At 39.5% G+C, this 12,734-nt stretch overlaps 1 protein-coding gene across 2 annotated transcripts in view; it reads left to right on the top strand.

The window, feature by feature from the left end:
* The window catches only part of epb41l4a (erythrocyte membrane protein band 4.1 like 4A), a 517,267-nt gene that overhangs the window by 262,358 nt on the left and 242,175 nt on the right, over positions 1-12,734 (top strand). For both annotated transcript variants that reach the window (XM_069892849.1, XM_069892845.1), the window contains one exon: positions 854-964. In XM_069892849.1, coding sequence (XP_069748950.1) covers positions 854-964 — 111 coding nt within the window. The remainder of the gene's footprint in view (positions 1-853; positions 965-12,734) is intronic.

Genomic DNA, 12,734 nt, shown 5'->3' with positions numbered 1-12,734 from the left:
ATACTTTTGAAGAGTGTCTATTATAACATCATGAAAAGGAGAGCAAAAAACTTTCACACAACAAAGTTCCACCGTTACCAATGTTACAATATTAAAATGATTAGATAATCTGTTTTTGACAGATGTTGCCAGGACAATGGAAATAATTATTTTTCCACTTATTCCTTTATAACTAATTGTGGTGACCAATGAGGTTTTAGTTTTAAGATCTTACTTCCAACAGTAACACAATGCCTCCATGTCTCATTGAAGTTTCAATCTGAATCTTATACTCAATTATTTTAACGTAGAATCAAAGCCAGTGATTTTTTTGATTGAGAAGCAAAAGTTTGATGTACTAAACCAAAACTAATATTTGTTTGATTACTAATTTTGAGTAAAATCAACTTTGACTTGGAACTTTTGCAATTGAGTAATTTCTTTAGTTAAGAAAAGGCTTACACTGACAGATTTGTGTCTAGGGAGTGGTTCTAGAGAGTAGTTATTTCCTCTGCAACTATTCCTGTCAAAAGACAAAGGAGGAAAAACCCAACACCCAACCCCAACCCACCAATTTTCCCATGCAACTGCTGCAACCGTGTCTGCCTGTCCCGCATCGGACTTGTCAGCCACAAACGAGCCTGCAACTGATGTGGACATTACCCCTCCATAAATCTTCGTCCGCGAAGCCAAGCCAAAGAAGAATTCCTGTATGAACCACCATCTTCAGGAAACTAATGAAAATGTATGGTGACAAGTGTATCACATTTACTAGCAAATATTTATAATTAATAATTTAGTTAAAAGAAATCATAAATTGCTAGAAGAAAATAGTAACAATATATTTTCATTTGTGCTGATTTTCTGACTCCAGGACTCAAGGTAACCCGATACGAATCAGGCATTCGCATTCACCTAGGAGCTTTCGACAATACCGCCGCTCTCAGTGTTCTGATGGTGAACGATCTGTACTATCAGAAGTAAAGTATGTATTTTTGAATCCATAATTGTATCTTTTGGCTCAAACAAGTTAATGAAGTGTGGGGAGAGATCAGATATTGGAAACAAATCATTTTTATTTGGGCATTTGCAGTAGATATCAGAAATGCTTTCCACTCAAGTATAGGTTTGGTCCTCAGGTTGAGTTTCTAAACTGGAGAAAGGCCAATTTTGAGGAAATGAGAAAGGATCAAGAAAGTGTGGATTGGGATAAGTTGTTTTCTGGCAAGGATGTGTTCAGGATGTTGAAAGCCTTCAAAGGCAAAATTTTGAGAGTTCAGAGTTTGTATGTTTCTATCAATATTTACTCAGGAAACTGGCACAGAATTTGGGGAAGTTAGGAAAGCAGGGACTGAGTTTATGGAACCTATACATATTAAAGAGGAGGAGCTGCTTACTGGTAAAGATGTACAAGACATTGATGAGGCCAAATTTGAGTATTGGGTGCAGTTTTGGTCTGCTAACTACAGGAAAGATATCAATAGATAGAAAGAGTGCAGAGAATATTTACTAGGGTGTTGCCAGGACTTCAAGAACTGAATTACAGGGAAAGGTTAAACAGGTTCGGATTTTATTCTCTGGGGCGTAGAAGAATGAGGGAAGATTTCTTTCTTTCTTTTTCAATCTTTTTATTAAACATATTATAGTACAAGTCCATAACCTTTTATCTGGAATTGTCGGGACTGGCCACCTGGCATTGTTCAGAATCTTCTGGATTTCTGAATCATTTTGATTTCAGTCCCTTTAAGCAAATACCTTTCCCCCCACCCTTGGCCGATGATAGTCTATTTTACACCCTAGACCAGTCTGAGAATGGTAAGGGGGGTGGCAGTGCTGGCTGTGCCAAGCACAGGTGGGTGGGGTGGTGCTGGCCAAGCTGAGTGGGGTGCAGTGCTGTCTGGGCTGAGCAGTGGTTCAACAGGAGGCTCTTGACCAGCACGTCAGTCAGGTGGAGGTTGCAGGCGATGGGATGGCCCAGGAGCTCAGCCAAAACGACGGTCAGCATTGCCTGCTCGGAACCTGTGGCCAAGTGGCACACAAGGCCAGACATGAGGTGCAGAGCTGCAGGAGCAGTGGGCCGTTGGGGTGGTGGAGCCGATTAGTTTTCAGGCATTCCACCAACTCGTTGGCCCAGCCTTCGGGCACACCCTGGCAGCGCAGTACCGTCCGTTGCTCCCCCCCAATCTAACTCCCAACACGGCAGCAGGGATGCAGTGCTGCAGAGCCCGAAGTTTGCCAGCACCAGGTGGAAGAGAAGCAGGCAGCGGCTGGCTCAATGGAGGAGCAATGGCCATCTTCATTACCCATAATTCCCCATGCAGCTGGAACCGCTCTGCCAGTGCCAGAGCGGTTCCAGCTGCATGGGGGATTATGGTCAGAAAAACAGCCATTGCTCCCACATTCAGCTAGCTGCTGCCTGCTTCTCTCCCACCTGGTGCTGGGGGCCGAGTCACCTTTCCCCCGAAGGTAAGAGAGGAACGGGGACTGGGGAGGGGGGGTTCTCCCTCTGAAAACAGAGAATTTATTATGGGAAATTAACACTACTTATGTGTAATGTCATCGACCAAAAGAGTGCCGGTTTTTGGAGGTTGCCATTTTTCAGAATTCCAGATAAAAGGGAGAATAGAATCCAGAATCGAATAGAGAAACCAGAAACATAAATATATTGCAATACATTACACAATGTAAACATTATAACATATTGTCCCTTTCTCCTCAATTTGGAATATTCAAAAAAGAGAAAAACAAATTGTTAAAACCCCACCTAACCTACCAAAATAACCAAAAAAACCACCAACAACAAAAAAGGGAAGATTTGACAGAGGTATACAAAATTATGATAGAGTAAATGCAAGTAGGCTTTTTCCACTGAGGGTGGGTGAGATACAAACCAGTGGGTTAAAGGTGAAAGGGGAAGAATTTAGGGTGAGCTTCTTCACACAAAGAGGATATGTGGAACGAGATGCCAGCTGAAGTGGTGAATGTGGGCTCAATTTTATCATGTAAGAAAAATTTGGACAGGTACATAGATGGGAGGGGTATGGACATCTATGGACTGGGTGCACATCAGTGGGACAAGGCAGAGTAATAGTTCAGCACAGAAGAGATGGGCTGAAGAGCCTGTTTTCTGTGCCGTAATGTTCTATGGTTCTATAGTTCTGTACAATACTCTATGTCATGGAGAAGCAACCTGACCATTCTATCTGGAATTCAATGGAAGGAGTCTAATGTTGTTAAATAAAGGATATTAGGAATGTCCTAAATTGTAGGTTGTTGTAAGTATGTTCTGCTGTAGACTGGTAAATTCCAAAACATAGAAGTCCATTACCACATTTATCTTGAGGACACTGGCAATATATCTCTTCAACCAACTGTCCTGAAATTATATTTGTGGCTTCAGCAAGGAGACATTTTCAGTGATGTGGCTTCCTGCTGAAAGTCTTTCCTCATTTCCACTTTTTTTCTATAAGCACCTCTTTGAGTTATCTCTGTTCTTCCATTAAGGCCACATTGCAAATGGAATACATCCTTGTGCAGTCATCCTGTGTGCAAGAGAGAAGACAATACGCACGGGCAAAGTCCTTCAGCAGATGCCATACCGTACAGAGTGATCCCCCAGCTCTTAATTAATACATTCTGCCGTAGAGCTTGCCTACCTGACCCAAGCATTGCTGAACGAAAATACACACAAAAGCAAAAGACAGGTGACGCTGAAAATTGGAAATAAAAACATTGGCAGGTCAGGTAGCATTTAGGGAGACAAAAACAGAATCCAAACACATCGTCAGAATTCTATATGCTGACTTCAAGTTGGGTCAGTGTTGTCATAACTTTCATTATGTTCCATAATTTTTATTCTGCAAATTGCCTTGTGAACCCGACCAAGGTACAGCTCAGGCAGACTCGACAAACTTATTCAACACAAATGGCCTCGTGAACCCGACGAAGCTATAACTCAGATATACTCCACAAAAGCATGCAATTCAAATGGCCTTGTCAACCTGACCAAGATCCACCTCAGGCAAACTCCACAAAGTCATTCAATTCAAATGCAATTGTGAAATTGATCAATATACAACTCAGACACACTCCACAAAGACGTTCAATTCAAATGGCCTTGTGAAGTCGAACAGATACAAATCTGGCGGACTCCACAGAGTAATTCAATTCAAATAGTCTTGTGAAGTCGACCAGGTACAATTCAGGCAGACTCCACAAAGTGATTCAAATCAAATGGACTTGTAATACCTACCAAAATACAACTCAGGCAGACTCCACAAAGTCATTCAATTCAAATGTCCTTGTGAACCCTAACAAGGACAACTCAGGGAGATTCCACAAAGTCATTCAATCCAAAAAGCCTTGTGAACCCGACCAAGTTACAACTCAGGCAGACTCCACAAAGTCATTCAATTCAAATGGCTTTGTGAAGATGAACAAGTACCACACAGGTGGACTCCAGAAAGTCATTCCATTCAAATGGCCTTCAGAGCCCGACCAAGGTTCAAATCAGGCAAACTCCACAAAGTCATTCTATTCAAATGGCCGTCTTAATCTGACCAAGATATAACTCATGCGGACTCCACAAAGTCATTCAATTCAACTGGCCTTGTGAAGTCGAAAAGATACAAATCTGGCGGACTCCACAAAGTAATTCAATTCAAATGGCCTTGTGAAGCCGAACAGAAACAAATCTGGTGGACTCCACAAAGTAATTCAGTTCAAATAGTCTTGTGATGTCGACCAGGTACAATTCAACCAGACTCCACAAGTCTTTCATTTCAAATGGTCTTGTATTCCCTACGAAGGTACAACCCAGGCAGAGTCCACATAATCATTCAATCAAAGTCCTTGTAAACCCTACCAAGGGCAACTCAGGGAGAGTCCACAAAGTCATTCAATCCAAAAGCCTTGTGAACCCGACCAAGTTGCAATTGATGCAGATTCCACAAAGTCATTCAATTCAAATGGCCTGGTGAAGACAAACAGGTACCACACAGGCAGAATGCAGAAAGTCATTCCATTCAAATGGCCTTCAGAGTGCGACCAAGTTTCAACTCAGGCAAACTCCACAAAGGCATTCAATTCAAATGGCCTTCTTAACCTGACCAAGATATAAATCAGGCGGACAACATAAAGTCATTCAATTCAAATGGCCTTGTGAAGTTGAACAGAAACAAATCTGGCGTACTCCACAAAGTCGTTCAATTCGAATGTTCTTGTGAACCCTATCAAGGACAACTCAGGCAGACTACACAAAATCATTCAATTCAAATGGCCTTGTAATCCCTACCAAGGTACAACTCACGCAAAATGCACAAAGTCATTCACTTAAAATTGCCTTTTGTACCCAACCAAGAAAAAAATCCCTGTAAACCCTACCAAGAGCAACTCAGGAAGATTCCACAAAGCCATTCAATCCAAAAGCCTTGTGAACCCGACCAAGTTGCAATTGATGCAGACTCCACAAGTCATTCATTTCAAAGGTCCTTGTGAACCCAACCAAGGACAACTCAGGGAGATTCCACAAAGTCATTCAATCCAAAAGGCCTTGTGACCTCAATGAAGTTGCAACTCAGGCAGACTCCACAAAGTCATTCAATTCAAATGGCCTTGAAATCCCTACCAAGGTACAACTCACGCAAACTCCACAAAGACATTCACTTCAAATGGCCTTGTGAAGTCGAACAGATACAAATCTGGCAGACTCCACAAAATAATTCAATTCAAATAGCGTTGTGAAGTCGACCAGGTACAATTCAGGTAGACTCCACAAAGTTATTCAATTCAAATGGACTTGTAATCCCTACCAATGTACAACTCAGGCAGATTCCACAAAGTCATTCAATTCAAATGTCCTTGTGAAGATGAACAGGTACCACACATGCGGACTCCAGAAAGTAATTCCATTCAAATGGCCTTCAGAGCCCGACCAAGGTTCAACTCAGGCAAACTCCACAAAGGCATTCAATTCAAATGGCCTTATTAACCTGATCAAGATGTAACTCAGGCAGACTCCACAAAGTCATTCAATTCAAATGACCTTGTAAATTCGAACAGATACAAATCTGGCGGACTCCACAAAGTCGTTCAATACAAATGGCCTTATGATGACGAACAGGGACCACACAGGCGGACTCCAGAAAGTCATTCCATTCAAATGGCCTTCAAAACACGATAAAGTTTCAGATCAGGCAAACTCCACAAAGTGATTCAATTCTAATGGCCTTGTGAAGTCGAAGAGGTACAAATCTGCCGAACTCCACAAACTAATTCAATTCAAATGGCCTTGTGAAGTTGAACAGATACAAATCTGGAGGACTCACCAAATTAATTCAATTCAAATAGTCTTGTGAATGCGACTATGATACAACTCAGGCAGACTGCACAACGTCATTCAATACAAATGAACTTGAGAAATCGACCAATGTTCAACTCAGGCAGACTCCACAAAATCATTCAATTCAAATGTCTTGTGAGCACGACCACTCCGCAAAGTCATTTAATTCAAATGAAATTGTCAAACTGACCAATGTACAACTCAGACAGACTCCATAAATTTATTCAATTCAAAGGGCCTTGTCAACATGATCAAGGTACAACCCAGGAAGACTCCACAAAGTTATTTAATTCAAATGAAACTTTTGAAATAGACCAATATACAACTCAGACAGACTCCACAATTTCATTCAATTCAAAGGTCCTTGTGAACAAGACCAATCTACAACTCTGGAAGACTCCACAAAGTTATTCAAATCAAATGGCGTGGTGAACCCTACCAGTGTACAATTAAGGCAGACTCCACAATGTCATTCAATTCAAATGGCCTTGTAATACCTACCAAGGTACAACTCACGCAAACTCCACAAAGTCATTCACTTCAAATTGCCTTTTGTACCCAACCAAGATGTAAATCAGGCACACTCCTCAAAGTCATTCAATTCAAATCACCTAGTGAAAACGAATAGGTACCACACAAGCGGACTCCAGAAAGTCATTCCATTCAAATGGCCTTCAGAATACGACGAAGTTTCAGATCAGGCAAACTCCACAAATTCATTCATTTCAAATGGGCTTGTGAAGTTGAAAAGATACAAATCTGGCAGATTCCACAAAGTAATTCAATTCAAATGGCCTTGTGAAGTCGAACAGATACAAATCTGGTGGAATCCACAAAGTAATTCAGTTCAAATAGTCTTGTAAAGTCGACCAGGTACAATTCAAGAAGACTCCACAAAGTCATTCAATTCAAATGTCCTCGTGATCCCTACCAAGGACAACACAGGGAGACTCCACAAAGTTATTCAAATCAAATGGCCTTGTGAACCCGACCAAGTTACAATCAGGCAGACTCCACAAAATCATTGAATTCAAATGTCCTTGTGAACCCTATCAAGGACAACTCATGCAGACAACACAAAATCATTCAATTCAAATGACCTTGTAATCCCTACCAAGATACAACTCACGCAACTCCACAAAGTCATTCACTTCAAATTGCCTTTTGTACCCAACCAAGATATAAATCAGGCACACTCCACAAAGTCATTAAATACAAATCACCTTGTGAAAATGAACAGGCAGCACACAAGCGGACTCCAGAAAGTCATTCCATTCAAATGCCCTTCAGAACCCGATGAAGTTTCAGATCAGGCAAACTCCACAAAATCATTCATTTCAAATGGGCTTGTGATGTCGAACAGATACAAATCTGGTGGACTGCACAAAGTAATTCAATTCAAATGGCCTTGTGAAGTCGAACAGATACAATTCATTGGACTCCACAAAGTAATTCAGTTCAAATAGTCTTTTGAAGTCGACCAGGTACATTTCAAGCAGACTCCACAAAGTCATTCAATTCAAATGGCCTCGTGATCCCTACCAAGGACAACTCAGGTAGACTACACAAAATCATTCAATTCAAATGGCTTGTAATCCCTACCAAGATACCACTCAGGCAGACTCCAGAAAGTCATTCAATTCAAATGTCCTTGTGAACCCAACCAAGGACAACTCAGGGAGATTCCACAAAGTCATTCAATCCAAAAGGCCTTGTGAACCCGACCAAGTTATTAGTCAGGCAGACAACACAAAGTAATTCAATTCAAATAGCCTTGTAATCCGTACCAAGGTACAACTCACGCAAACTCCACAAAGGCATTCAATTCAAATGGCCTAGTGAAGTCGAACAGATACAAATCTGGCGGACTCACCAAAGTAATTCAATTCAAATAGTCTTGTGAATGCGACTATGATGCAACTCAGGGAGACTGCACAACGTCATTCAATACAAATGAACTTGAGAAACCGACCAATGTTCAACTCAGGCAGACTCCACAAAATCATTCAATTCAAATGTCTTGTGAGCACGACCACTGCGCAAAGTCATTTAATTCAAATGAAATTGTCAAACTGACCAATGTACAACTCAGACAGACTCCATAAATTTATTCAATTCAAAGGGCCTTGACAACATGATCAAGGTACAACTCAGGAAGACTCCACAAAGTTATTTAATTCAAATGAAACTTTTGAAATAGACCAATATACAACTCAGACAGACTCCACAATTTCATTCAATTCAAAGGTCCTTGTGAACATGACCAAGGTACAACTCTGGAAGACTCCACAAAGTTATTCAAATCAAATGGCGTGGTGAACCCTACCAGTGTACAACTAAGGCAGACTCCACAATGTCATTCAATTCAAATGGCCTTGTAATCCCTACCAAGGTACAACTCACGCAAAGTCCACAAAGTCATTCACTTCAAATTGCCTTTTGTACCCAACCAAGATGTAAATCAGGCACACTCCACAAAGTCATTCAATTCAAATCGCCTAGTGAAAACGAATAGGTACCACACAAGCGTACTCCAGAAAGTCATTCCATTCAAATGGCCTTCAGAACACGACGAAGTTTCAGATCAGGCAAACTCCACAAATTCATTCATTTCAAATGGGCTTGTGATGTCGAACAGATACAAATCTGGTGGACTGCACAAAGTAATTCAATTCAAATGGCCTTGTGAAGTCGAACAGATACAATTCATTGGACTCCACAAAGTAATTCAGTTCAAATAGTCTTGTGAAGTCGACCAGGTACAATTCAAGCAGACTCCACAAAGTCATTCAATTCAAATGGCCTCGTGATCCCTACCAAGGACAACTCAGGCAGACTACACAAAATCATTCAATTCTAATGGCCTTGTAATCCCTACCAAGGTACCACTCAGGCAGACTCCAGAAAGTCATTCAATTCAAATGTCCTTGTGAACCCAACCAAGGACAACTCAGGGAGATTCCACAAAGTCATTCAATCCAAAAGGCCTTGTGAACCCGACCAAGTTACTAGTCAGGCAGACAACACAAAGTAATTCAATTCAAATAGCCTTGTAATCCCTACCAAGGTACAACTCACGCAAACTCCACAAAGACATTCACTTCAAATGGCCTTGTGAAGTCGAACAGATACAAATCTGGCGTACTCCACAAAGTAATTCAGTTCAAGTATCCTGTGAAGTCGACCAGGTCCAATTCAGGTAGTCTCCACAAAGTTATTGAATTCAAATGGACTTGTAACCCCTACCAATGTACAACTCAGGCAGACTCCACAAAGTCATTCAATTCAAATGTCCTTGTGAAGACGAACAGGTACCACACATGCAGACTCCAGAAAGTAATTCCATTCAATTGGCCATCAGAGCCCGACCAAGGTTCAACTCAGGCAAACTCCACAAAGACATTCAATTCAAATGGCCTTCTTAACCTGATCAAGATATAACTCAGGTGGACTCCACAAAGTCATTCAATTCAAATGACCTTATGAATTCAAACAGATACAAATCTGGCGGACTCCACAAAGTCATTCAATTCAAATGGCCTTGTGATGACGAACAGGGACCACACAGACGGACTCCAGAAAGTCATTCCATTCAAATGGCCTTCAGAACATGACAAAGTTTCAGATCAGGCAAACTCCACAAAGTCATTCAATTCTCATGGCCTTGTGAAGTCGAAGAGGTACAAATCTGGCGAGCTGCACAAACTAATTCAATTCAAATGTCCTTGTGAAGTCGAACAGATACAAATCTGGCGGAATCCACAAAGTATTCAATTCAAATAGTCTTGTGAACGTGACTATGATGCAACTCAGGCAGACTGCACAACGTCATTCAATACAAATGAACTTGCGAAACCGACCACTCCGCAAAGTCATTAAATTCAAATGAAATTGTCAAACTGACCAATGTACTACTCAGACAGACTCTACAAATTTATTCAATTCAAAGGGCCTTGTCAACATGTTCAAGGTACAACTCAGGAAGACTCCACAAAGTTATTTTTTTAAACTTTATTTAAAATTTTATGACATGAATAAAATAAAAATTACATTTAAAGAAATAATAAAAAATAAGATAATAAAAATTAGAATACTACATCATTATACTTCACAAATTAACCCCCCCAATAATTATAACACCACATTAAAATTAGTCCAACCCTCCCCCCTCAAATAAAGAGTGAAGAATTAATTAACAATGTTGTAAATAAAATAGAAAAAACCCCACTTACAAGAAAAAGTATAAAACTTAACAACAAAAAAAATTACTAACAAAAAAAATCAATACTAAAATAATACCCTTAAACATATATTTAAATCAAACATAATAAATATATTTAACAAATGAAATCAACTTTAAAACTAAGTTCAAATATTAAAATCATATATCAACCACATATCTCTTATACAAAAAATCATAATTAATAATACATAAATACAGAATTTCCATTAATACCAAGTTTCCTTTATAATTCATCGAGAGAACAAAAACATCCCTTAGAAAAACAATCAGATAAACTTTTTATTCCCTTCCCCTCCCCTTATATAAAAAAATAAAAAAAAATAAAAAAAATGTTCCAACTCTTATAAAATTCTCCATATTCTTCATTTATAACATCTTCAAAATTCTCTATCGAAATTAACTTAATTTTATTAAACTCTTCTCCCTCAATGTATTTGTACTTGATTTTCTTCTTTTTCTTCTTATCACCTTTCCCCTCATCTTCCTCTTCATCTAATTCAACATCCTCAATTTTTGACTTATTATCTTCCGTGACATTATCCTCTTAAAAAAGAGAAAAAAAAAAACCCAAAAAAAAGAGAAAAAAAGGAGAGAAAAAAACCTCCTAATTCCCTCTCAATTACAATCAGAAAACAAAAAGAGTTTTAAAAAAAAATTTATTTATTTAAAAAAAATAATTAAAAAAACCTTCACTTCTTAACCCAAAAATTAAAAAGAAAAAAAAACAGGTTGGAGGTCACAACTACCTCCTCCTGTTTAAACCGCCCAAAGTGGTAACTCCCCCAAAATATTGGGTGTGAGATAGCTCACAGGTAGCTGATGACTTCTGGAAACTAGTGCTCACCCAGTTCCCTCTCCCAACTCCCATTTCATTAAACTATCATCATTATTTAAACTATTTAAACTCTTCTCAAAAAAAAGATAAAAGATTTATTTTTTTAAATCAACGTTACCACTTCGGTCACCATTACCTCCATTTCTTTTAAAAAACTGGATCCCACCTTACATCTCTACTCTCTTTGGAGACCTTGAAGGACTACATCGTTCCTGAAACTGCATGATTGGTAGAGACTGAGCAAAGTTCATAACCTCTTTAGGATTCTCAAAGAACTTTGGCTGATTTCCATCCTGAAAAATCTTCAGTACCGCAGAATACCTCAATGTTGCCTTATGTCTTTTTTTCCACAACCGTTCTTTCACCAAATTAAATTCGCGTCGTTGAAACATAATTTCTTGACTCAAATCTTGATAGAAGAAAACAGGATTATTCTGAACCATCAAAGGAGATCTATTTTGCTGGGCATTTCTAATAGCCGTACGTAAAATTGTCTCTCTGTCACAATAGTTTAAACAACGGATCAGAACAGGTCTTGGATTCTGTCCTGAAAAAGATTTTCTTCTTAAAACTCTATGAGCACGTTCCAGTATTAAACCTTCAGGGAATTTATCCTGTCCTAACACTCGTGGAATCCACTCAGTAAAAAATTTTCTTGGATCTGGTCCTTCTATGCCTTCTGGCAAACCAACAATTTTCACGTGTTCCATCTAGATTGATTCTCCAAATAATCAACCTTTTTTGCCAAATTTTTATTTTGGATCTGCAATGTTTCAATTATTCTATTTTCATCTTGCAGTTGATCCTGTACATCGACTAAACCTTGATCACACATTTCAAATCTTTCAATGGTTTCAAGCTTAAAAGCTCCATTAATGGCTTCCGCCATCGCTTTAATCTTGGAAATAAACGGGTTCACAAAATTAGCTAAGTGACTCAATACAGAATATATCTTATCTTCAAGATCCTTAACAGACATTTCAACAGAAGTAGATTCAGGCATAATGGGGTCTTGCTGTTCCTTAGAGAGACCACGGGATCTTCTGTCTCTTCCCTTAATTTAGTATCTTTTCTAGCAGTTTGACTTTGTATAAAAATCCTTCTCAAAGTCCCCCCAGCAATGCCAGGAGACTGAAGATCAGAGTTATCTTGAAGCCAAATCTCTTTAATCATCTTCACTGAATCGATGTCTGGAAAAACCGTTGTAATCGAAGATGCATTTTGCAGCGCCACCACTGTAGCAGTCGAATGACAGCTCTTTAACTCTCCAGCTGGTGGCGCCCCAGCTGATTCAACTGTTAAAGTCTCAGTAACAGCACTCACAGTGCCCGTTGTGT

Source organism: Narcine bancroftii, chromosome 1, assembly GCF_036971445.1.
Source record: "Narcine bancroftii isolate sNarBan1 chromosome 1, sNarBan1.hap1, whole genome shotgun sequence".
NCBI classification, from domain to species: domain Eukaryota; kingdom Metazoa; phylum Chordata; class Chondrichthyes; order Torpediniformes; family Narcinidae; genus Narcine; species Narcine bancroftii.
This window is presented reverse-complemented; position numbering and strand designations above follow the sequence as displayed.